The 26,673-nt window shown below is 35.0% G+C and overlaps 4 protein-coding genes across 5 annotated transcripts; 2 read left to right on the top strand and 2 right to left on the bottom strand.

The window, feature by feature from the left end:
- The first annotated feature begins 1,156 nt into the window (after window positions 1-1,156).
- On the top strand, window positions 1,157-3,601 carry LOC8278044 (WUSCHEL-related homeobox 3). The gene is made up of 2 exons (XM_015727625.2): window positions 1,157-2,481; window positions 3,016-3,601. Exons 1-2 carry the CDS (start codon window positions 2,056-2,058, stop codon window positions 3,259-3,261), a joined length of 672 nt encoding a protein of 223 aa, XP_015583111.1. The 5' UTR covers window positions 1,157-2,055; the 3' UTR covers window positions 3,262-3,601.
- A 601-nt stretch (window positions 3,602-4,202) lies between these two features.
- Window positions 4,203-8,908, bottom strand: LOC8278041 (putative respiratory burst oxidase homolog protein H). 2 transcript variants are annotated; one of them, XM_002532771.3, is made up of 14 exons: window positions 8,404-8,908; window positions 8,144-8,306; window positions 8,009-8,057; window positions 7,781-7,894; window positions 6,893-7,702; window positions 6,562-6,654; window positions 6,355-6,470; window positions 6,157-6,259; window positions 5,974-6,071; window positions 5,708-5,876; window positions 5,488-5,613; window positions 5,275-5,403; window positions 4,920-4,998; window positions 4,203-4,804 (listed from the first exon to the last, which is right to left on the bottom strand). In XM_002532771.3, the coding sequence occupies exons 1-14, from the start codon at window positions 8,906-8,908 to the stop codon at window positions 4,695-4,697; spliced, it is 2,664 nt and encodes an 887-aa protein (XP_002532817.1). In that variant the 3' UTR covers window positions 4,203-4,694. The 2 variants fall into 2 exon arrangements, with proteins under 2 accessions (XP_002532817.1, XP_048234232.1); XM_048378275.1 differs by having other exon boundaries at window positions 6,893-7,894; window positions 8,404-8,897.
- A 3,556-nt stretch (window positions 8,909-12,464) lies between these two features.
- LOC8278038 lies at window positions 12,465-18,239 on the top strand. The gene is made up of 3 exons (XM_002532768.4): window positions 12,465-12,922; window positions 13,076-17,414; window positions 17,861-18,239. Exon 2 carries the CDS (start codon window positions 13,169-13,171, stop codon window positions 17,399-17,401), a length of 4,233 nt encoding a protein of 1,410 aa, XP_002532814.2. The 5' UTR covers window positions 12,465-12,922; window positions 13,076-13,168; the 3' UTR covers window positions 17,402-17,414; window positions 17,861-18,239.
- A 472-nt stretch (window positions 18,240-18,711) lies between these two features.
- On the bottom strand, window positions 18,712-25,206 carry LOC8278037 (kinesin-like protein KIN-5D). The gene is made up of 23 exons (XM_002532767.4): window positions 24,978-25,206; window positions 24,284-24,486; window positions 24,063-24,192; window positions 23,826-23,981; window positions 23,256-23,732; window positions 22,936-23,033; window positions 22,670-22,826; window positions 22,486-22,555; window positions 22,296-22,372; window positions 22,139-22,192; window positions 21,966-22,046; window positions 21,767-21,878; window positions 21,427-21,513; window positions 21,162-21,337; window positions 20,900-21,061; window positions 20,707-20,814; window positions 20,450-20,608; window positions 20,278-20,361; window positions 19,972-20,177; window positions 19,769-19,870; window positions 19,583-19,692; window positions 19,359-19,510; window positions 18,712-19,122 (listed from the first exon to the last, which is right to left on the bottom strand). Exons 2-23 carry the CDS (start codon window positions 24,457-24,459, stop codon window positions 18,895-18,897), a joined length of 3,162 nt encoding a protein of 1,053 aa, XP_002532813.1. The 5' UTR covers window positions 24,460-24,486; window positions 24,978-25,206; the 3' UTR covers window positions 18,712-18,894.
- Between the last annotated feature and the right edge of the window lie 1,467 nt (window positions 25,207-26,673).

Raw genomic sequence — 26,673 nt, 5'->3', positions numbered from 1 at the left:
TTTGTCGAAAATTCTTTGAAATACCAATAAATATAAATTAAAAGAATTTGGTTTTACCCAATTGATGTACCATAATAAATAGTCCTTTTAAGCCCCTCATTATTATTTTTTCCAGCCTTTTTATTAATGCAAAGTGCTCAGAAAGCATTTTGAAAAGTGTTAGCACCTTAACAGAAATTTGGTTTTGAAATTCTTTTATGGGACTTAATGATGAAAAAGACATGTCTATAATTTATTGAATTCTTCCTTTCTCTGCATCTCCTCCCTTTTCTTTTATCTAAACTCCATTTTGCTGAATCCTTCACTTTCTGCAACTCCATTTTTCTAGTTTCACATTCTCTTTTCACGAACTTTTTGGTAAGGGATTTTATAATTTTATTTTTATATCTTAATTTATTTTCATTGTGCTGTTATAACTCTTAAAATTTACATAATTTTTAAATTATATATATATACATATAAATTATTTTACTCCTGCAACTTAATACGCTTTCCATGGAAAATCAGGAACAAATTCATTAGGAATTTAAGTGGGTTAACATATATAACTACGTACATCAATTCTCAAATAAGGCAGGTCGTATATATGAAGAAAACTCAGCTATAATCCTTCACACTTACTAGCTACAGTTTGATTTTAGAATCTATAATAAAAAAATTATAGATTTAAAATCTACAAATTTTCAAAATTTCATCATTTAGATTAAATACAAAAACAATAAATTATGTTTAAAATTAAAAATAATCTCGAAATAAAATAAATTTATTAGAGATAATATTACAATAAAAATATATTACAACAATCCATCGTTCTATTCAAATAGTGGATTTTGGATTTTTTCACATCTTAAGTGGAAATTAAAACCTTTAAAAAGGAGAAATTTTAGAAAATAAAATATTTTTTTATACTTTAAAGATTTACACTGCTTTTTTACTTGCCAAAAAATGAATTTTAATTAAATTTATAGATATTATAAAATTCTTCCTCTAAAATACCTCGACCCAAATGACTCTTGAAAGAGTTTTATCATTTATAGCTCTTCTGTCTAAATAAAAATATTATTTTTAATTTTTTATTTAAATTTAATATATATATATATATATATCACAATAAAAAGAATATATAAATAATTTATATTTTATTATTAAATAATTAATATATTTATATTATTTAAAACTAACATTTTTGAAAAAAGTAGGCGAGTTTTGTCGATGCACTGATAAAAGCGAGTCTGTCAGCTACAAATAAGATAAAAAAAAAGAAAATGGTCTGTATTTATATTGTTTTGTGAAAAAAAGAAGGGCGTGCAGATAACTCGCTGGAGGAAGAGGCAACAATATGATGATCACCGGGTCGACTAGTTCCAACTTTGCAAGCCAAAGAAATCTGACTCTCTTCTGCTTCTGCTTCTCTGCATCATTCTGAAATCCAAAAGAAAATTTCACTTGGGTGGTCGTCCCATACATTCTGTGTTGACAAGAAAACTAATGAATAAAAAGTAAATACATAATAAGGTGATGATGACATAATCATTCGTCTTCTCTCTCTCTCTCTCTCTCTCTCTCTCTCTCTCTCTCTCTCACAACCCATTCTCCTATGATACTATAAACCATACCCAACCTCACTCAGTTTCACCTCATTCACTCTCCCTTTCATTCTTTTTTAGATTCTGTCTCTCTCCCTCTGCATGGAGTACTGAATCCTACACTTGAATGCCTCTCTCAGGGAAACATCAGCATGACAACCCTGCTCTTATTTGCACTTTCTTTTTTCCTTTTCCTTTTTAGAAAATTAATTTTTATCCCTTTTCTCTTTTTTCAATTTTCTTTTATCCTTCTATCTTTTTCCCTTATATATCTCTAATCCTTTTTGTCCCTCAGTCTTCACTGTGTTTTTCTCTTCTGACTACTCTCTCTGTCTATATATATATATATATATATATGAATCTTTCTTTCTTCTTCCTCTCCAAGAAGACAGTAACAAGAAGCATCGAGAACTACTCCATAATATTATAGCTTGATTGTATTATTATTATTATTATTATTGTTGTTGTTATGTCTCCTGCAGCTTCATCTAGATGGTGTCCAACACCAGAACAACTGATGATTTTAGAAGAGTTGTACAGGAATGGGATTAGAACTCCTAATGCTTCTCAAATTCAAAGAATCACTGCCCACCTTTCTTTATATGGAAAGATTGAAGGCAAGAATGTGTTTTACTGGTTTCAAAATCATAAGGCTAGAGACAGACAGAAACTCAGAAGGAAACTCATTAAGCAACTTCAACAGCAGCAACAATTTTATCATCACCATCATCATCTTCAGAATCCTGATGACCATCACCAGCTTCACCTCCTCAATCAGTCCCACCACCAGCACCTTCTTAACTACTTTGACCTTCCACCTCCTCCTCATCCTCCTACTTCATCTTTTCATCCACTTCCTTATCATAACCCTGCTGCTTTTCTACCTCTTCATCAGGTGAGATTCTTTTTCTGATGTTGCTGCTCTTTTTTTTTTTTTTTTTTTTTTTTTTTTTGTAGTTATGGTTAATTTCTTCTATTTTGGATCACAAAAATATATCAAAGAAAGTGCGTAAAATTCAATAGAAATACAATATGGGGTTCATTTTTAAATTTTAGTTTCTGACGTGATAGAGATAGTAGTTTATGTATAAGAGTTCTATGCAGAGTAGGATCTTGGGGTATTATTTGCCAATGCTCAACAAATATCCCACTTCACAGTCCAGATTAAATAAATTTAGTTTTGCTAGTTTTAATGGATATACAAGTTTGTTATTTTCAAGAATATTTTACATGCACCATTCTTTTTTCTTTTTCTAAATATCAATGTTGAGTTTGCTGAAAAATTGTAATAAATGATGATATCAATTTATTTCAGTTTTCACCAACAATAAGAATAAGGATTCCTTTGATCTAATTTCATTTTGATGGTTTAATTAGTCAAATGACATTAATATGTTTGATAATTAATTTTTTTTCTTATTGGGAGTAGGGAGGACTTGAAGGAGCACCAACAACACAAATGATGAATCATACATGGAATATGGAGTTCCCAAAAAATCTCCAGATGGAGAATTCCATGATGGGAATGTACGGCTATGATTGGATGATGATGATGGAAATGGGGGACCCATTTCCATGCAGCAAAAGACCACTTGAAACACTTGAACTTTTCCCAATCACAGCAACAAATCTCAAAGAAGAATGCAACAACACATCAACATCATCATCCAATTAATCAGCAGCTGCTGCCTGTTTGCTCACCAGCTAATATCAACTGCATGCTTCTCTCTCACTCTGTCAAATTTAATTTTTTCTCTCTCTCTCTCTCTCTCTCTCTCTCTCTCTCTACCTAGTTTGTTAGGTACTTTTCAAAGTCTGTAATGTCATGACTTGTTGATATATATATATAAATGCTATTGTCTTGGTTTCTGTTACTATTGCATATGTCTAGCTAGGCAGTAGAGGGAGAAAGATCTCAATTGTCTAGCGAGTAATGTTAGTACTGGTCCTAACTTTCTCTTCTCCTCCTCCTCCTCCTCCTCCTACTACTGCTGCTGTATACCTATTAATTTGTACTGTTTATTTTCCAAATTAGAATCTGCATTGGGCTTCAAAAGAATGTGTTGTTTTGTGTATTGATTTTCAATTTTCAGCTTGTCTTTATGTATAACCTAAAGCCTGTCCCAGTGTGGGACACTACTGTAGGACTATCTCAGCTTTTTTCATAGTCTTGGACCTTTCAGACAAGTCAATGCAATAAATTGTATCAGCATGATGTGTACAAGAAAGAAAACAAACATGGATTAGCATGATTAACATTACTTAACAGCCACAATTTGGAAACATTTAAAACCTACCCAACCAAAATTCATTATTCTTATTAGGGCAATTTCATATATTCATACATGTATAGATTATAATGACTAATGACTTTTTGATTGAGTAAAAAACTGAGAGATTACAGGTTTGTTACAAGTCAGGATGCAATAAAAAGTAGCTATCATGTCTACAAAAATTAGATAATTACAAATGGATATTGGGTTCAACATGTTTTGATATGAAAAGCATCTAGCTAGTTCTGGAGACAAAGAAGGGCATAATAGGACATGGCCTAGGCATAAAATAAACAAACGGTCCACTGTAACTTGCTACAGTGTAAAGGCATGAATCTATATATAAAAATTCAATGGAATATTCCAATCTTATAAGAGGAACCCCTCTTAGCACAAGATCATGTTCTGTTGGAAAAGATCAAGAACTGGCACTAATATAGCATTGTGTTAGAATAGCAGAACAAGGATAAGGAAATTAGTAGGTCAAAGATTATTTCTGCTACCAATATCAATCTCTCCGAATCAAAATAACAGAAAAAGTTGACTAGAAATTTCTGATGTGATAACATAAGGCAAAAAAAGCCACCTAATAAAGGTAGAAGTAAGAAAAAAAAAACAAGAACAATTGAGATGCACATAATAATAGAAACAAAAGATAATTAGAAATTTTAAAAGGTTAGGTATGAGAATGGAAAGAAATGCTAAAAGAACATTGCAAAAACTAAAAACTGTTTTGCAAAAGTTGTCTAAATCCATAGAAAATTCTAAGGTAAAATCAATCTGGCTAAGGTTATATACATGATTTTTGCACTACAATTTAATCAATTTGCTAGTTCTAAAAGTTCTCCTTGTGGAATTGGAATCGAGTTGTTGAATTCAGGTTGAATTCTTGGCAAAGTTTCTTTAGTGGTTTGGCAAGAGTTATACTTCCACAATAGAAGACACCTGTAGACAGAAAAAGATAAGTAATTGCAAAGAGCATAAGCATATACCCTTTTGTAGCTCTATTATGGATTTGCAATAATAGAAATGATAGAATTGATTAGAGTTATAAGCTTACCTATCCGCGAGGATGGATGTTCATTTGCCAGTTGAGAAAATACTTTTTTCCAATTGGGTCTCGCAAAATGTGTTTTTATCTGTTACGATTAAAATAATAAATTAATTAGACTTTAAACTAACTTAATATAATTGTAAATACTATATTTAATTATGTAATAATTATTTCAAATGCTACAATAGCTAGCTATATATATCCTTCAGTTGCTTAGTGATCAAATACATGCCTCTAGTAGGAAAAAGATAATTGTATTGATTAAAACTTACCTGATTTAATCATTAAAAAGAGTCATATCTGACACGTTCTAAATTAGTTAGCTAATTCTAGCTATTAAATAAAAAATAAAAAGACCAACCCGACTCTCGGACACAATGTCCATTCCATTCTTTGCATGCTGCAATTTCTGTATCATGGCAATAAGTGCAGACCTTGCATCACCTTCTTCATACACACTTGTCAAGTAGTTGTGCATTTCTATCACGTTCTGTTAAAGAACCCAATAAAAAGTACCCGTTAGTTGGATAAATTAGTATAACATAGAAAAGTTCATAAGTTCAGGAATACCCACATTGTGATCAAAATCTGCAATATCATCCATGACACCCTTAAACCATTCAAAGGAGCTTTGTTCTCTAGTTACCCAGTAGAAATATGCTCTTTCGGGACATTTTCTAGCCGACTCCAATGCGTGTTCCTATATGCAAGAATAATAATGTATCATTGTTTATCAAAATTCGATATTGCTAAGGAATTAAATCTTATGGGTGATTATTAATCCTGTAGCTTACTGTGTTATGATCGTTTGATTCGTTCTCCTTCATGTGATAAAGGAGATCCTTTACAATGCTGATAAATGGAGTTGCTCCAATTCCTAGACCTATAAGTAAGAGGATATCAAACTTGCTATAACTTTGAGCTGGGGCTCCAAAGGGTCCCTTGAGGATAATATTTGGAAATCTGCCGCATGAAAGAACAAGGAGCTATTAGATATAAGGTTTTAATAGCTGAAAATTAAGCGTATATATGGCTTGACAGCTATAACGGTGTTACTTACGTTGCTTGTATTTCATCATAGTTTACGCCTGATAATGCTATAGTTTCTCTTCTCATTAGGTTTCCTCTTCTTGGTGTTTTAGGTGGGGGCTCACATATCTGAAGAAACACAGCAACAAATTTAGATGAATCAACTTATAACAAGTTGAGGTTTGAAACAATAATTAGGCATTAGTGCAATTACCTTTTCAAATCTGTTATTAAGCTCCCTGGTCCAATCTCCCAAGGTTCGTATATGGACACTCAAGTAATCATCTCCTGGTGCAGAAGTGATGGAAAATGGATGCCTGTGATAAAAGAGAATTGGAGAAATTTCTTATATTGATATACAACACAAATAATTATTTAATGACTATTTGTTAGAAGGTGTTGATGAAATCACCATTCGAATTTCGATATGTCAGGACACTTGATAAAAAGGTACATTCCACTTTTGTACTTGAATCCTGGAGGTTTAGTCATGTAGAGTGCTAGAACATTTCCTGAATAAATTACTGCCTGCAAGTGATTAAAGGGTTGTGTCTGAATTATTATCCTGGAACAAGGGAGGGATTCAAGGGCAGAAAGATTAATCATCACTAATGCAAACCTTAATAACATCAACTTGAAGATTATGTTCGTATCGTGAAAAGATTCTTTCAATTGCATAACCCAATACTGGTACAAGAACATACATCCATGTCTGCAAGAAAAGAAAAAAAGACAGTAGAAATACATAAGTCGAAAACTCATCGAAACCTGGAAATTTATATGCACATATGCATTTTTTGGTTAATTTCCTCAGACAAGTTCAAACATGCAACCTCATACCCGGACACCCTCCATTACCATTGAGCCATGTTATGCATATTCAAGTGCATGCATATGATTGATAAAATTATGCATAATGCAGAGCGTATAGCTCATGAAAATGTACATACCGTCTTCAAATACCAAGGTCTATCAAAAATTAGGAAGTAGCCATGTAAAATAAGGAGGATATATGCCACAACGAGCAAATGATGTGCATACCAGAAGGCATTAAACCCTGCCAAACTATGAAATGCCCCTGGTAAATTGATAGCACTCCTCCGAAAAGAATGTGTCGCAAGCGTAAATGAGAACCCCATAATAAACATGATCAAGAACCCAGTTATGCTTACTGTACTTTCCATTAAGTATCCAAAACTTGGTTGTTGATAGTTTAAAATAGGTCCAAGTAGCACCATGAATTTTTGATTAGGACATGAACTCAATAGAGGAAAATTGCAAGCCAAATGTGCCATCACATGAATAACAGTACCAATTGATATAGCCACTGCAATCATCTTGTGAAAGTTTATATTGTCGTCGAAAGGTATGAATTTTCCTAGAATGGTTGATCTAAGCTTAGTAAGAGTTCTTCTACAAACAGGAACAAGAATAAGAGCCATGTTGAACTTAAGAGTCTCGCCAGCACCTTTCGCCAAACAGACGCAATAGCCTGTGATTTTGAAAACGGATGAATGTTTGTACTCTTCAACCTTCCACATAAAAAGGATCAAGTTTATGGCTAACCAAGCAGTGATAGCCCAAATTCTCATCCAATTATCATGGACAAATTCTGTCGATAAAGTAATGCATTTACTGACAGGAGTTCTATATCTTTTGGGGATCATTGCTCTTGTCAGAGTTTGAGTTTTTCTGTCCAATTTCTGGACTTTATCATCATTGTTTACCATTCCTCTTAGTAGAATTTCTAGCTGCCACATCTGCTCAATACAGAAATGTTCATTAAACATATATTCTGAAAACATTAAGGAAGAGTTCTGGCAAATTGAAATAATTACCTCAATATATCCAAGATGATCCGGGTCGAGTTCTTCCATGATTAAGAATGCATATGATTGTGCTTGTTGTTTAAGATTCGTCAGCTTATTTGCCGAGGCACTCGACAGTATAACCTGTTTTTTTTTTTTTTTTCAAATGACATGAATAAGAAACTTCGGAAGTTCATGGTCAAGTTGAAGAAGGGCAAAAGAAAAGAAACTGATGCTTAAAAGTATATATATATTCACCTCCTTCACCTCCTCCTCTGTTAGCTTTCCATCTCCATTCTTATCGCACCTAGAAGAAAATCATTATGTTTAAGACCATTGTTACATATTCCTTTAACATGCTCAAATTCAAGAACTATGGTTTAAATTTCTTACATGTCAAAGAATATTTGTAGTCTAGCATCAAGGTCTTGTTTAGTCATGTCTTCCCAAAACAGCTTCAGTTGATCCTTTGTTATTCCGTTTCCTGTGCTTATATTCTTGCGCCTTGCAATGGCGTCGAATATTTCTTCTGCGAATTCCTTTGAATCTCCCAACCCTAGCAGATATATATGTATATGAAATCTTAAGTTTCAATTTTTCTGTGCTTGGTTTTGGAATGATTTGACAAAAAGAATCAATCAAAACATGTTCACCTATGCAAGCTCCGAATTTGTCTCTTGGCAGCCTATCATCAACTGCAAATTGAATAAAACGTTTTTCAATGGATCTCCAGGCGTCCATTTCTTTCCCTGTCACTGTTCTATCAAGAAACCTTAGGCTCTTAAGCCCTCTCGCGGCAGACGATGCAGTTCTTTCCACCTTCCGAGGCAGAGTTGGAGCTAAAACACCACTTTTCCTCAATACATTGGTTGTAGTTCTCCGAAGGGATTCACCAAAATTACTTGTACTCCTCCTAAAGGAATGCCCAAGATTACCTGAATGTTTACCAGGATTGGTTGAAGATTGCTTTCCAGGATTACCTGAAGGCTTTCCGTAATTATTTCCCGAACCTGAAGGCTTAACACTGACATCATTAGATCCTTTTGGTGGTAATAAGGCATTCATGTTGGTTTCTTGATCGTTGATAGGAACATCCATCATCCTATCGATTTCCACATGTTCAAGAATCCATCTTGCGGATTCTCCTTGTTTGGTCATGGCTACTATTCAGAATTAATCCCCCTTCTTTCCTTTACCAAGAAAATTGAAAGATCCTGGTGAAGAGAGAGAGGAGATGCATAGACAAAAAGAAAAGTAAATATAAATATTAAATGGTTAAATTAAAGTGAAAAGGAGGGAACAATATATATATATATATATATATATATATATATATATATATATATGAATGTCAATATAACAACTGGTTCTAATTAGTGCTCTAAAATTAGGAAAATTAATGTTACTACAGCCTATAAGAATAGCCAAAAGCACCTAAAGTTACTTTTCCACTCTAGCAACAAACATTTTTTTTCTCACATAAAAGGAATTGTGGTTTTAAACTAATTATGTTAAGAAATTAGTTTGTTTTGATACCATAACAAATATTACATTCTTTTTTTCTTCTATAATACGTTTATTAATTAGAAATTTCAATTTTTCAGTTTGATTATGTCAATATTATAATAAATAGATTAAAAATTATAAAATTTTAAAAGATATCATTCATCGATTTTCAATATTGACGAAAGATTATCACCTTTAAGATAGCTACTTTCATTATATAACACATGCCAGTGCCCCTCGAATTTTGATAGGAATGGCAATAGAATAAATAAAATTATCAATTTTCTTTCATTCCGTTCCTTCTTTTAAAACCTGTATATAAGTCTCTATTTGTCTTAGAAATCCTAAGAGATTAAGGTGACTTACGTAGTTGGTATATAAACCAAGCGAACTAATTGAAATTGGAAAGTTAGTAATGACAGACAAACAGAACTGATTTGTGGGAGCTACTTTACTGGAAATTACAAGGCACCAAATTTATACTGTTAACCAAGCTAATCATATCTAGGCAATAACTATAGTTTAGACCTAGCTTGCCTCTTAAGCCCATTTTCCTTTATTTCGTTTAATATACTCGTTGAAATTGTCTCTAGAATTATTAGTCTTAAATGAAAACATGTTTTATTAATCATTAAATTATTTCTTATATTAATTATTACTAGGGTACATGGTGGTTACATTTCTATGACGCTCGACATGAACAAAGTATATGATTGTGTGAAATTATACCCGTTTTGGGCTTTTATAAAAGTTGGATGTCTTTGATCATGAGATATACCTCATGTGTCTCATTTTCTTTTATTCTCTTTATAGATGTATCTCTAGAAGCGTAACACCAACTCCTAGTTTGAGGCAATGATCAAATATGCTTAAAGTTTCTCATTATTATCCCATGCTATTATTTTGGTTCACATATATGAGATAAAAGTAGCAAGTACTAATCCTATGATTTCTCACTTTCATTTCTTTACAGATGATAGTATGATGTTTTGTTGGGCTCCAAGTTCTGATTCAGCTTGGGATTGTATGAGATTGGTCAAGGACAACTTATTAAGTATGATAAGTACACCTTATCTTTAGCCCTAACCCTTTTTCAGAGTCAATTGAGGCTATCAAGGAAATATTTAGGGTTCGTTGGTTTCTAGTCATAGTGTATACCTAGGTATGCCTACTTTTTCTATAAGAAACAAATGTATACAATTTGGTTACCTCAGGGACAGAGTTATTATAAGGCTCAATGGGTGGAATGACAAGCTATTCTTTTAAGAAGGTAACGAAACTCTTAAAAAAAATTATATAGTTCAAGCCTTCCCACCTATGTTATACAGGTTTTTTGACTTCCTACTTCCACTGTAGATAACAATGGACGGTTGTGTGCTAGATTTTAGTAAAGGTCTAATAAGGAAAGCTCCAGAATACTTGGAAGGATATGTGTAAGTTTAAGTCTATGAGTGGCATAGGATTTTGAAACATGAAGGTATTTAATCAAGCTTTAATTGGCAAGCAGATTTGGCGTATCCTTATGGCTCTAGTTTTGAAGGAAAGATATTGCTAACTAGGTCTTTATCAGAGGTAGAGTCGAGTTCTAACCCTTCTTTCGAATGGCGGAGTATGGTGCGAGGTCGTGCTTTATTTAATAAGGGCTATTGTTGGAGATCTGAGAATAGTTTGAATGTTAGTATCTAAAATGACAAGTGGTTGTCTCTACCTCATAACTTTAGAATCTCCTCTCCTAAATCTTTACCCGCTAATACAACTATTTCTACTTTGCTTAATGGTGATGACACGTGGAATGAAGACCTTATTTCATCTAATTTTTTCCTTATTTATATTCCTAAAGTAAGATTATGGATGATGATGAGTTATGTTGACACTATGAGAAGAAAGGTTATCATACTATGAAATATGCTCATAACTTTGGTTGTCTTTAGAATTTCTTTTATTACAAACGGAGGCAAGGCCTCAGGCTAGTTCAAAACCATACGGGTATGACCAACCCCAATGACATCCTGCTGAAGCAGATGAATAACCTCTGTTGGAGCCGTATCAAACTCATGTTAGCTAGTTAGAAATCTACCAACAAATGAAGCCAAACAATCAACAGCAAAATTCGCTTCTCTAGAAACATGCCTAATCGGAACTTGCCAGCTCTGTCTAAGCATGCTTCGGGTCCCTAAAACCAGCGGGTCATAACTGGAACTAATGTCTCTCCAGTAAAAAGCGAAAACTACACACATGTTATCAACCTCAACCAACAACTTCCGAAGACCCAAATTCCAAGTGAGAGCAAGCCCATGGCATAGACCCCACAGCTCAGGATTTGTCGTTAGATTTTGACTAACATGGCTCTCATTTAAATCAAATTTAGAAGTGATGGAATTTATTTGGAGTTCGTCTGTCTCTTGGGTATGTTTGTAATGATATAATTCCCACTATACTTAATTTTTTAGCTCATCATCTTTCTTCAGAGGGGCGTTGTGCTCGGTGTTGTTACCCTCTGGAGTTTACATTATGTGCTTTATTTGCATGCCGATTTTCGGCTATGGTCTAGAAAGCGAGTATGATCTAGAAAAAGAGTAGGGTTTATCATTTAATCATGCAATTTTAACATTTACATACAATTCATGCATTTATTACTATCCATGCTAAGCTCGACAAGGGAGATTTTGAGATATTTTACGTGATATATTGGTCCCTATGGAAAAAATATCATAATACTTTGCATAAAGGGGACTATTTTATTAATCTTTTTATCAACTGACTGAATTAACATATATTTTATTACATCATCATTTTTTTATTTTTAATTATCATCTTCATTGTGTTGCCGCTAATAAGTCAGCCAACGATTATAAATTAAAGCAATAAGAAAAAGAAGAATTAAAAACCATAATAAGTGAAGTAATCTGTTTGGTCTGTATTTTAATTATTCATTGAATTAATATATAATAAACACGAGAAATTTAGGTATTCAAAATTTCATATATGCATTCACAGACTTGACATAATAGCAAGGATCTATTTATTTTAATTCAAATAGAAAATCAGAAAAAATAGGCTGCAAACTTTTTAGTTAATGAACATAAAATTAGGGATGAACTAATTTGGACAAGTGTGATATAAGTTCAGGGACTTTATAGTAATTAACTCTCTCTTCTATAATAATCACGGAACGACGTCGGATGAGAACCTTGATCAAACGGCAGCCAAATTTCCACCTACAATGAAATTCTCAATTTCAAGACTCAGTGACTCAGCTGAGTCACATACGAGTTAACTCGTCTCTTTCTCCGTCTCCCTTTCTTTCTCTCACACCAAACCCTTTTCTCTTTTACCTGCGCATTTTCTCTATTTTTGCTCTTTTTTTCCAATTGTGCCCTTTTTAGTCTTTTCTCATATTTCTCTTCTTCTCCAAAAAATATCAAACGGCCCACTCTTTTCCACGTCACCATCGTCTTCTTCATCATCCTTCGCCCTCCTGTCATCATCTTCCTTCTTCTCTTTATCCCTTTCCTTTTTTTTTTTATATATATAATTATAATAATGATTTTTGTAATTCTTATTTAGGGTTCCCTTCTTTACCCAAATTACATATTATATGTCTCAAGTTTCTTCTTTCGCCGCTCTCCAATTTCGTCGTCAAAGTTGAATTCTTCGCTAGAAAAGGTAAAGATTTCAATTGGGTATTCTTTCTTTTTTTTTTTTTTCTCCGAAAGTTTGAATCCTTTATCTGGGTTCTTTTATTTATTGTGATTCTTGCTTCTAATATTGCTAAGTTTTAAGCCTTTTATTTTAAAATTTTGGTTTTCTTTCTTTTAGGGTTTTGAATTGGAAATTGGTTGCCTTGGAAAAGTTTTGAACTTTTTGGTGATTCCTTGGTTTCTAGTTATTGGGTAAGATATTAATTTCGTTATGGCCATTGAGAAGAACAGTTTCAAAGAGTCTAGGTTTGATCCAGAGTTTTCTCCCAATAGTAGGGAGAGTATGTCTAGTGATGATGATGATGAGGTTCAGCGTCGGGGAGCCGTCTCGGCTGCTGAATCTGATGATGTTGATATTGGTGAGGAGGATGAGGATGATGATGATGATGATGAATTTGATGACGCGGATTCAGGAGCGGGATCTGATGATTTTGATTTGTTAGAATTAGGTGAAACTGGGGCTGAGTTTTGTCGAATTGGGAATTTAACTTGTAGTGTTCCTTTTGAATTATATGATCTTTCGGGTTTGGAGGATATATTGTCTGTTGATGTTTGGAATGATGTTTTAACTGAAGATGAAAGATTTAGTCTCACTAAGTATTTGCCGGATTTGGATCAGTACACATTCATGCGAACCCTTAAAGAGCTATTTGAGGGTCAGAATTTTCATTTTGGCAGTCCAATTAAGAAATTGTTTGAGATGTTAAAAGGTGGATTATGTGAGCCAAGAGTTGCTCTTTATAGGGAGGGTTTGAATTTCTTTCAGAAGCGGCAGCATTACCATCTCTTGAGGAAGCATCAGAATAATATGGTTACTAATTTATGTCAGATAAGGGATGCTTGGTTTAATTGTAGGGGATATAGTATTGAAGAGAAGCTTAGAGTCTTGAATATAATGAAGAGTGAAAAGAGCTTGATGTATGAGAAGATTGAGGAAGATCTGGAGAGTGATTCATCGGAGAAAGAGGAATTAGATGATGGGTTATGGAGCAAAAAGGTTAAGGTCCTCAAGGATAGGAAAAGTGCACTGAAATTGGGCCGTACTTCTGCTTATGAGGTTGGTGCAAATTTGGAATTTTCTTCACGAATGCCTTCTCTAAATTTGGAAGCTGCAAAGTATGGGAAACCGAATCCGAAGGGTATACTGAAGTTGGCTGGGTCAAAAACATTGTCATCAAAGGAGATGGGTGGTCGATTACCTTCTGTTTATCAAGGTTTAGAGACAAATTCTAGGCCCTATGGTTTTCCAGTGCCAAATTCTCGTCAGAAGGCAATGGCATATGACCCAGGTGCAGCACTCAGGCTAAGGGATCAGATGAGAACTGATGACGACAACGATGATAATGCTGAAGAGACAATATATGGTATGGGATTGGGTGTCCAACGAGACCGAAGTATGACATATAGTGGTCTGATGGAAAAATCTGGGGTTTCGAGATCAGGAAAGAAGCATGACATGAGAATTCAGGAACTAGGCACTGACAGTTTGGTGGGCTTTCCTTTCTCTTCAAAGAATGATTTACATGCTTATGGGAGGAACAGGAATGTAAATCAGCTGTCAGAAGTGAAACGGTCCACAGCTAAGCCACCTAATTTTCGAACTTCCCATGAGTTTGGCAAGAAGGCAAAGTATCCTGGAAACATTCATCAATTTGCTGTTGGAGATCAGATGAAGTCACTGAAAGGCCGAACACCGCAGCTAACTCTGAAGAGTAATCAGGTTGACTTGTCAGAACATGGTGATCCAATTTGGCATGGCAAGAACCAAGGACTTGCTTTCCCTGTGGATTCCTCTCTGATTTCTGATGATTGGACTGTGCGAAGCAAGAAGTGGAAGGCAGGGAGGGAGTCCCCAGATCTCAATTTTAAAACTTGTGCATCCTCCTCTCCTCAGGCGAGTGATAGAATTCTGCTGTCTGAATTGAGAGCAAAACCGGTACGGGAGAAGATCAGAGCAAATCTAATGCAGAATGGAGGACCAGATAAAGGAGCAAAGAAATCGAACAGGTTATATGCGAAAAATGAAGATACAGAATCAGATTCGTCTGAACATTTTGAAGATGATGATGAGGGTGTCAATCCTTTGATGAGAAGCAAGACAACTTATCTCAGTGATATGATGGAGGGCTCTCGTTCATTGTTGTTGAAGTCTGGCCTTGATGCTAAAAAGGGCAGATTTGCCAAGAAAGATGTGACTACAGTGGCTTTTGATGGAATAACAGATTTCTCCAAGAAGGTGGCTGGCTTTAATGAGCTTGGAGACATACCAGAATACTCATTAAAAGCAAAACAGAAGGGAAAGATGCGTGATAGCAGTCCATTGCATAGCTCTGGCATTAGAGTTGTGGAGAACAGCTTTCCCCTTGTTTTGGGTAAAGCTAAAGATGATAATGACAGGAACAGAAGTCGCAAATTAGGCAAGAACGGGCAGTTGCGTGAATCTGGGGAAAGTTTATACATGACCTCAGTGAAGGCCTATCCTTCTGATGGAAAGCAGAAAAGAGAAGTCAGCCATGATTATGCTATTGATGAGGAGGATGATTCACTTGAAACACGTCTATTAGCAGATGAAAATGCACTGAGTAGATTTGGGAAGAAAGGACAGGACAGTGAAGTATACGTGCATAATCGACGTGACAGATCTGATGCTGCATTTGTAGGGCTCAGCTCAATGGCAAAGAAACGGAAAGCAAATCAGGACTTGACTGATGTTGATGGAAGAGATGGAGGTGGTAATCTTCCGCAGCAAGTTGATGACTCTATTTCATTGAAGAGAAAGGGAAAAAGGAAAGTGGAGGCTGACACTGGCACTTTAGATATGGAAACTTCTGAAGCGCCCGTTTTAGAAATCACAACAGTAGACATGGATGTGGAAATCAAACCACAAAAAAAGCCATATACACCAATTACGCCTACTGTTCATACTGGCTTCTCATTTTCCATTATACATCTTCTTTCAGCGATTCGCCTGGCGATGATCAGTCCTCTTCCAGAAGATTCCTTAGAAGTTGGGAAATCTAGTGAACAGCAGAATGGAAATCACGAAGGTGACACAAATGGGATTGTTTCTCATGAGAGTGCTGATGCCAATAAATCAGAGCATGCAGTGCAGGTGAATGTACCTTCTCTCACTGTACAAGAGATTGTTAACCGTGTGAGATCAAACCCTGGGGATCCTTGTATTCTTGAGACACAAGAGCCACTCCAGGATCTGGTTAGAGGAGTGCTCAAGATATTTTCATCGAAAACGGCACCTTTAGGAGCAAAGGGTTGGAAGGCCCTGGTGGTGTATGAAAAATCTACAAAGAGTTGGTCTTGGATTGGTCCTGTTTCTCATACTTCAACAGATCATGAGACTATGGAGGAGGTAACATCTCCTGAGTATTGGGGCCTTCCTCATAAAATGCTTGTCAAGCTAGTTGATTCATTTGCTAATTGGCTGAAAAGTGGTCAAGAGACTCTTCAACAAATTGGAAGTCTTCCAGCACCACCTGTGTCATTGATGCAATGCAACCTGGATGAGAAAGAAAGGTTCAGGGACTTGAGAGCTCAGAAGAGTCTCAACACTATTAGCCCAAGTTCTGAAGAAGTAAGGGATTATTTCCGCAAGGAAGAAGTTCTGAGGTATTCCATTCCAGACAGAGCCTTCTCATACACAGCTGCTGATGGCAAAAAGTCAATTGTTGCTCCCTTGAGAAGGTGTGGTGGTAAGCCAACATCAAAAGCCCGAGACCATTTCATGCTGAAGCGTGATCGGCCACCTCATGTTACAATTCTTTGTCTTGTGAGAGATGCAGCTGCCAGGTTACCTGGAAGTATCGGCACTAGAGCAGATGTTTGTACCTTAATAAGGGACTCTCAGTATATTGTCGAAGATGTATCTGATGCTCAAGTGAATCAAGTTGTTAGTGGAGCCTTGGACCGTTTACATTATGAACGTGATCCTTGTGTACAATTTGATGGGGAAAGGAAATTGTGGGTATACTTGCATAGGGAGAGAGAAGAAGAAGATTTTGAAGATGATGGCACGTCATCTACCAAGAAATGGAAGAGACAGAAAAAGGATCCAGCAGACCAACCCAACCAAGGAGTTGTAACTGTGGCTTTTCATGCGAATGATCAGTCTGGATTTGCGAATGATCAGCCTGGACTTGAGTTGGGCTCTGACCTCAATGTGGAGCCATCAGTCATTGATGATGATAAAAGAATAGATCCTGTGGGTAATGATGTGAAACAAAGCATGGAAGACAATGCTGAGACCAGTCATGTGTCAGACCTAGGAGACATGCATCAAGGTCATCCAATGGTTTGGGATGCCCTTAGTATAAATCCAATACGAGAGAGTAGATTGTTGTGTCAAGAAAATTCCACTAATGAAGATTTTGATGATGAAACGTTCTCGAGAGAGAGACCAGTTGGACTATTAAGTGCAAGCTTATCATGAAGAGATCATCCAGGTAATTTCTGATATCATTATTATCTTGATTTTCTTGGAAAATATACAATTTATTCTTAACTGAATGCCATAAATTGCATGATGGTAAAATCCACTCCTAAATTTGTAATTAGTTAAAGCATTCCATTAATGTTATGTTGTCCCTGCTTAAAGAATGGAATAGAAAGGATGCACGATATTGAGGTTCAAAGATCTTTGCGAGTCTTGCTTTTGAGTCATTATTTCTTAATACTCCTGCGGCACTGTAGGTGCTTGCCAACATATTATTTCTTAGTAAATTAAATCAGATGGTCAAATGGGTGCTCAAGTGTGAGGATCTTATGAACCCGTAATGTGGGAACAAACTCAATTCCATTGAATTTAATTGTGAGACAGCTTTTTCTTTTTCTTTTACTTTAGCTACTGGACATGGGGGTTCTCTAATGAAAGCTTCAATTTGTGTTGCAGGCTTAGGGTTCAAATATGTTAGAATGCGATGATCATTCCTCCTGAAGGTGTGTGCCTTACATAAGATGGTTAAATGTAAATTGATTCTAGTGCACAATGTAGAATAGCAAGAGATCTCTGTTGAGGCTCAAGAATATGTTCATTACAGGTGGATATATCTATATGGTTCTGCATCTCATAATTCTTTTTTTTTTTTCTTCTTTCTTTTTTTTTTTTTCCTTTCTTTTCATATTTATCCATATCATTTTGAAATAGAATTCATTGTTTCTCTTGAGTGAGTTGGCAGTTTTGGCATTTTTATGTAGGCATGGAATGATAAAACCTTAGCCCTCTGTACATATGGTTTAGATAAAGGTAAATTTAACAGCAATTACTATTACTATTGTTTTGTTTTCCTTTTCTAATATTCTATAGGTTTTCCATCTTCGTATGGGCAGAGTAGTGATGTGTGTGCTTCTATTTGGTACCCCTTTTTGTATATATATGCCCTTTTGCCGAATCTAAGGATGCTGGAAATTACATAAATAATTCTGCATGAGACATATGCTGAACCTCGGACCCGGTATCCCTGAAAGATATGGCCTTCTCTGAACGACAATTTTATGCTTTCAGTAACTTGGACATGTAACAAAACAGAAAAAGCTTATAAACAGCCCCAACATTCAGATCAACAGGAGATGAAAACATTAATTTGTACTTGATGAAAGCAACATCATATATTATTGTTTTCAATCAGGGCGCATATATCCCAACAATTCAACCATATTTCGTAAATTCGTGTAGCTGTCTGTCCCATTTTTCCAAACAAAACCCTCTTATGAATAATATTGTTGTCGTAAGCAGAGTTTCAATGAACAAAAATAATAAGAATCTAATATATTTATATTTCCGCATCCACAATGAACTTTCTTCAAGCAAACAATTAATGAATAAGAGAAGTAGTTCGTTCATACTCAAAACCAATCAATATATTCTGTACACAACCCCTTTCTTACCGCTATATTCTATCCCCCTTGTTCCCTTCTTTTCTAATTTTAGTTTATGGCAGTGAGAGGAACTCTGGAGTCTCTCAAGGACTGGGCAGCCTCATATACTGCGGCAATATGTTGTTTTATATCTCCATTTGCTTGCTTGCCAAATTTTGTATCCCAGAATGATTTTAACAATTCTTCAAAAGCAGGAGTTCTGAGTTCCTCGATTGATGCGATACTTGGTAGATTGAATGACCTCTTTCTTGGTGTAGAACAAGATGGTTCATCTACCTGTTGTCAGTCAGAACCATTAAAAAGGTTAGCTCACTGTAGACAAATGCAGAAGCAACTCTAATTCATGGTCTATAGACCAACATGTTTTATCAAAATATTGTTTCCTTCTGGTACTGAATGTGTCGGCAAAACTCCACATGCTATAGACCATAAACGTAAGAGCTACAGCCCTGATGAAACCACTTTCATCAGGTAGAGCCTGTATTTATGTGATGAAACCACTTAATGCTTACCACATATTCATCCTGAAGACATTTTCCAGCATCATCTGTAATTTCTACAATCTTGTGATAGTGACCGGCCTTTAATTCCCTCAAATCTTCACAACAAGGAACAATCATTGAATCGAGATTTCCACAAGCATCATGGTCAAGTTGTAATGAATCTGAAAGTAAACTGTTAATCAGTGCTCAAAATAAGACAGATTAGGATCCTTATCCAAGAAATAGATACTCACGATCAATGCATGAGAGCAAATTATTATTTGCAGCATCTACATCTTCAATTGCAGCTGATACAGCAGAAGAAAACTGTGTGCGTAGGACATGATTGGCTTCCATGCCTCCACTAATTTAAGTAAGAAATTGCATTAGTGATTTTGAAAGTTAGAAGCGAAAAGGATGATCTCAGGTAAGTGGCATACCTAACAATGGAATTCACAGAATCAACGTTGCTTTTTTCTAGGTTGAGCAAGGATTCTTGAGCATTTTTCCACTGTTGTGCCCCCATTTTCGCCTTGTTCAAACTGGATAGATTTGATTGGAATTAGTTCAGATGAAAGAAAAACTAGACAATCGTTCAATACTACACTAGGACCAGAAAGCAGAGTAAATCAGTGGCCCATACCAATTATGGAGGACATCCTCCATATCTTTCTTTCGATACTCCACTGCATTAGTGTCCTCCAGATAGTTGATTTCTGTTTTTTCCATGTGGACTGTCCATTCAGCCTTAATAGAAGAAGAGGAATCCTGCATGGTTGACATTTCTTGCTGTATTTTACTGGTTCTGCTGTTTGCGCTCTCCCGAAGATCTTGTACTGCCAATTGGACCTAACAAAAAAGCATCAAATTACCGCACAAAACTTACTGGTACAATCTCAAAATCTCCCTTATAGGCCTACTGCAATAAAAAAAAAGAAGTAACTCGTACCAGTTTTTTCTTTCTTGCATTTGAACTTGCAAGCAACTCTGCCACTTTGGCCAACAATTGCCTTTCCTCATTAGCAGCACACTCCTATAGTACAAATAAATGCCACGTTATAACAAGCAAAACAAAATGGCCTTATATTATTCATCAATTTCTAGAAAACCTAGGTGACTACCTCGAACTTCTTTTCCAGTTCAGACAATTTCTGATCATTGACTGTCTGTGCTTCTTCCACAATTTGGGTCAGCTTGGAGGCATGCATGTCTAGAGTCTTGAAGAAGTTGACAGTTATTTTAGAAACTGACCGTGCACTTTCCACTGCTCTTGAATGTGCCTATATCCAATATCAGGAGTAATCGTTTAAATGGAAGTGACAAAATCCAAACATCTCTTAAGAGAAGGCTACTAAATACCTAACATCCAATCACATACCTCGCGCTGCTGTCTTGCGTATGCAGTTAGCTTCTCCTCTTGCATATGGAGACTACCTTGGAGATCATTCAATAATGCATCAGCTTCTGAAGCAATTCCTTGGAATAGCTGAATGATGTACAAACTCATGTCAGGGAATTAAGACAGAGAAAGTGACAAAGAAGTTCAACAAAAATAGCCGTTAGGAACTTACACCCTCAAGAGCATGTGAATGTTTAGAAACTTCGAAATTTAGATTGTTAAAAGTTGACCGAGAATTTCCCTCAAGCTCCTTAGCCATTGCATCCAAAGCTTGGATACCGGATCCATACATGGTTTTCAGCTTTCCTACCCTTCCTCTAAGTTCTTCTGTAGCCTTTATGCGTACCAACATTAAACTTGTAAGATTGATAATTACTATGAAGTTATATTGATAATTACTATGAAGATACAAGTTAACATATTATGTAAATTACCTCAGCCTTTGTTGATACAAAAGACTGCATGTCTTCTTCCATGTCTTTCAGCTGCTGCTCCTGCTGAGTCACAGAAGTTGCCACAGTCTTGTGCAAGATCTCAAGCTGCTGGGTTAAATGGGACTGGAAGTTCTGGATAAGTACTCTGTTTCCATCTTCAATTTTGTCTTTCCTCTCTGAAAGCCCACCATAATGAGCTATTAATGACCAGTTGATCCAATAAGATAATACCCAAAAACAAAGTCAACTTCAAAGTAATACAAACCAATTTTGGCAAATAAACTTGAAATATCTGATGCAGCATTTTCCAGTTCTGCTCGAAGCTCAAATGCACGTTCAACAAGAGCCTTCTCTGAAAGATCAATTAATAAAGGTCATAACTAAGCTAGTTAATAAATAAGACAACTGAAGCCTTGAACCATGTAGCACTTCAAAAAACTGAAACAGGACAGAGAGTGGAAATTGGAACTGTATTTCCATCAATGACAGCCAAGTATCTTTTAAAATACTCTTATAAATAAGACAAACTAACACTGAAAGGACAAACAGAATGTACGCAAAGAAAAAAGGAATTGCAAGCTCAAGTACAAGATGTCTAAGCTCACCTGATTTGAGAAGATTAGATATCAAGAACTCCTTCTCCTTTATCGTTGCATTTGCTTGTCTGTGCTTTTCTTCGAGATCAAACAACGAATTTTCAGTTTCCTCGAGCTTTTTCTGGATTAACAAGGAACAAAGCAGCTTCAGATTTTGTAGAGGAACAGAGGAGGAAGGTCTGTATGCTGAAAACCTAGGTATAGTTACCTCAGTTTTTTCAAGTTTCTCACTTAATTCTGCCGTCAAAAGTAGCTGGGAATTGTAGAGGTCTTGTAGCTCCATCAATTGCTGATCACAAGTGATGACAAAATAATTAGTCTAGGTTTCACACATCCAACCTGGGTAGAACTGCAAAGTAATGCGACCTTGGCGGAACATACCTTGTCCTTGGATTCTGAGTCAAGTTCCATGCGCTCTATTTTTTCAGCCATTGCCTGTGACCAGTCAGACCAAAAAAAGATCAGCAATACTTTGATTTCAAAATAAAACTCCGCCAAGAGAGGAGTGCATCATCCAACTATATGGTATGAAGTGAACCTTCTTTTCTGCCTCATCTTGGAGATAACGATCACGTGGTATATAAATTCCATTTTTCTCTCTTGCAGCATATACCTCTAATAGAACATAACATATATCAAAACATCATATAAGTTTCATTTTCATTTCAATTGTCTGCAAATATTTAAGCTGCATTCTTTTTAGATTTTTATAGGAAGTAGTGAACTACCTTGCTTCAGCCTGTCAATTTCAGAGTACAAATCCTTGATCATTGCAGATTTCATCATCTTCTGATTAATCTGAAAAAAAAAACCATCATAAATTATTGAAGCAAGTTATAAAAGAAGATAATTCCAAAAACAAGTGTGCATGGACTCATTAATAAGCAAGGAACAGAAGTAGTAGCTATTCACCTCTGGTTTGTTCTTGATATTCTTGGCACGATGTGCATAATCTAGAGTGCTAAGTGTTTCTTCTAGGCAATGAATAGAGGGTGATATAGTGGCAATTATGCAGGTCTTTGTTTTCCCTCCCAGTGAATCCCTAAGTAACCTTGTTAATTTGCTATCCCTGAAAATGCATTGCCAATATTACCATCAAATAACATCTGCAGTTTCTAAATATCAGGAGGAAAAAAGAAAAATGCAAATGAATAAGTCATACTTTTTACATGTAATACCTGTATGGAACATGACCAGAATGTTCAACAAGTGCATTTATCACACGACCAAGTGTAAGCAAGCTCTTATTAATCTCTCCCGCTTCCCTTGCTCTGCCCTGCAAGAGCCATTATCTTCAGGATCAAATTCAAGTTGCAAGAGTTTCTTACGTATTCGCATTAAGGCATAGTGACAAAAATATCAAAAACCAAAACTTTTCAGAAATTGCAGAAGCTAGAAAACTTAGTTTGATTGATGCACAAAACTCAAGGTAAGGTATGCATGCGGGCTCTATGTTGCTACATTAATAGTGGGCAGAAAAAATGCTGATTAGCCATACCTCTCGTGCACCAGAACGTGAAATATTCTCCGAACCAGCAAGGTCAACAAGGTTCAGCTTTCCACACTTGATCATTTCTTCCCCCTCTGGGGTACATTCTTTAATGTGAATTGTAATAGAAAATATTGAGTGAGAACGACTACTTTGCTTGTTAAGTAAAGTCTCCGCAGTGCGCCTTTTTGCAGAACCCTTCTCCAAGATTTTATAAATCTCATTTGCAGTGCATACTATCTCTTCTTCCAACCCTCTAACGAAAACACCCCCTTTACCATCTTCCATAAGAGCTATAGGTTTCTTAGATTTGTCATCTACAAATTTCGGAGTTTCTTCTAGGGCCAAAAGATCTGTTATTTCCTCATTATACAACTCTAAAAACGTAACTTTCATGCTATACTCGGCATTCTGAGCTTCTAGTATGTCAAAGATTTGTTTAACTGCTCTTGGGATGACACCAGCATCGCTTGGAAATTCTCCATTCTACCAAAGAAAGAAAATATTACAAATTTGAAATAACCAGAAAAAAGAAGACAAAAAATGTGCATGTAATCTACATGCGTAGCAATAGCAAACCTTTCTTCTGCCTCCTCCTTCCATTGTGTAGGTTTTTCCTGTCCCTGTCTGACCATAGGCAAAGATGGTGCAATTATAACCCTCTAAAACTTCGTAGACAATTGGAGACACTGCCAGGTCATACAAATCCTTTTGTTGGGATGTTGGACCAAAAACCTGAAAAAAGAATTATCCCTTGTATGAGCATTAACATATCTACAATCGAATTAGAACAGAGGTTAGGACAAACCAACCTACCTTGTCAAATAGAAAGGTTCTATCAATCTGCTTGTTAGCAATATTTTGAATAGCAGAAACTTCCCGTCTACCTTCATTACAAGAAATCACCACTGGAGTATGTACTCTCAACTCATCATCGCTCAGTGGCCTGCAAAAGACAGATACCTCAAAATTAAATCACACTTGCTATCAAAAGTGACATAATGCACAAGTAGATTTTAACTTAATTATGATCAGACCTGCAACGCACAATGACTTGAACATTAACACCTTTTTCTTTGTCATGTTTACTATTTGAAGAATTAAAATCCCCAGATCGCATATGATCTCTAGCTGCTTTATCACTTGAACGTGGTGTTTGCGATGGTGAAAGTGAAACCAATGCCGCTCCTCTTCTCTGTGATGATGAATCCATCTTCAATTACTACTCCAACCTCAAGACCTGAGATTCATTGTTAATATAACTCATTTCAGTCAACTATAAACAAATATAATAATTTTCCACACACACACAAAAATTCCTACTTTTAACATTACAAAGTATAGACTGTATCTTTTCACTACAATATACAATTCATAGCACTAATTATCCATTTGACTTAAATCTTCAAATAACAAAAGAAAAACATATATGAAACTGAACTAAATTACTTAAAACTCACTGAATCAACTCAGCGCTCACAATCCATATACAGTTTAAATGTGATCAAAGTACAATGCGAAAACCTTAACTTACACATTAATTCCTACAATAGAGATATATATATACACACACACACACACACACACAAAAATATTTCTTTTTTTGGAAATTCATATAAACAATACGTTGATGAATCAAAGACGGATCCAAAAGAATTAAGCTCAATTGCAAATGAAATCCGAAACAGATAATTTTTGAAGATTTACAAAAAAGAAAAAAAAAGGACTTACTTTCAAAGCGATTAAAATTTCAAAATGCCGGCCTTCCGGAATTGGAAAAAAATAAAGAAATAATTAAATTCAGGAGGAAGAGATTGATGCTCTGCAACAATGGAGAGAGGGAGAGTTACAAATCGTGAATTTTTATTTTTATTTTTGTTATGTGAGGATTTAGATTTTATTATAAAAATGGAGAGAGAGAGAGAGAGAGAGAGAGAGTGAAGTGTAAGTTTAAAAGAGAGATAAAAGAGAGCCAAAGCTAAGGATAGAAATAGAAATAGAAATACAAACCAAGAGCGTTAATGTTAATGTTAATGTTAATGCCGTCACTATTTCTTAATAAATAATACTTGAAGAGTGGTTCTGAGGACGGACGGCATTTTTGTTATTTCACTGTAACTCTTTTCTTTATAAAAAATACTAACGCTGTTAGTTAGATCACGTATCCGACCGTTATGATAATAATTAATCATTTCTTTTCTTTTTCTGTTGTGAAATGTTTTTGAATTCTAAAAATCTGTTTGGAGAGAACCAAAAACTGCCTCTTCACTTTTACTTGATATCACGAGATTGTCCTGTCTTCTCTCGTTTCATCTTCAACTTGGGTTGCTGTGATATGCCAATGTGAAATGGAGCTTTCTTTTCGATCCGATATCCGCTCCGGATTGATTAGTATTTTTATTTATAAATATTTAACTATATTTTATTATATAATAATTGGATTTATTATATTTATGATGACCGTGAAAAAAGGTTGCCCTACCATATAACAAAAAATATTGTTTCTGTTTTTAGTCTGAAATGGTTTTGTAAAAGAAATAAATAAACTGTAATTTAATTTGAGATTAATTATAATATAGAAATATTTATCATTGGTCAGTAATAATATTTAGATTTTCTTAAGAAAAAACAGCAAGTGGTACCATTTGAATTTTATTAAGTTTTTCTTTTTGAAAGAGAAAGAATGGAAGTTTCAAAATTGGCTTTATAATAAGATTAATAAGGACAAATTTGTTTTGTCCTTCAAAGGAGGAGAGGGATAATATTTGAATTTGGCTAACAACTAGTATTTTGACTTTAGAACGTTTTGTCATTTGAATTGGTAACATTTGGAAAACAAAAATAAATAAATAAATAAGTGAAATTGTCAGATTATTATTAAATTAAACTTTTAAAAAATGGCATATATGAGCATATGTTTGTAACTAAATTAATTTTAATTATTAAAGTATTCATCTTAAATTATTTAATTTTTAATTGGATCATTTTGGTAGTTTTTATATGATATGTATAAATTCCTGCCAAAGCATTTCTTTTTTCCAATTAGCCATGATTTTTGTACCAGCTGTCAGCAAAGCCAATCCTGCCCTGAATTTAAATGAATAATAATTCTCCCAAGTTATTATGAACATGACCTTACTAATGGTCACCTTTTTAAGAGATTGAGTCAGGTCTTAATTTTTAAATGGATTTTATTGCTTCAAATAATATCATACATACACTTGTATGGATGAATATATGCCAATTTAGGGCTTACAACTTTTGGGATTTAAACAGAGTGGGGTTGGAATAGTATTAGAATTAAGCTTTACTTAATTATAAAAATACTAAAAATATACCTAAAAAATACTGAAAATTTATTTATTTTAACTTGTATTATTGTAAATTCATCTTTTAAAATTTCGTAAAAAAATACTAAAAGTATATC

This window comes from Ricinus communis, chromosome 8 (genome assembly GCF_019578655.1).
Source record: "Ricinus communis isolate WT05 ecotype wild-type chromosome 8, ASM1957865v1, whole genome shotgun sequence".
In the NCBI taxonomy this organism is placed as follows: domain Eukaryota; kingdom Viridiplantae; phylum Streptophyta; class Magnoliopsida; order Malpighiales; family Euphorbiaceae; genus Ricinus; species Ricinus communis.
The sequence above is the reverse complement of the archived record's forward strand: the minus strand, read 5'-3'. Positions and strand labels throughout refer to the sequence as shown.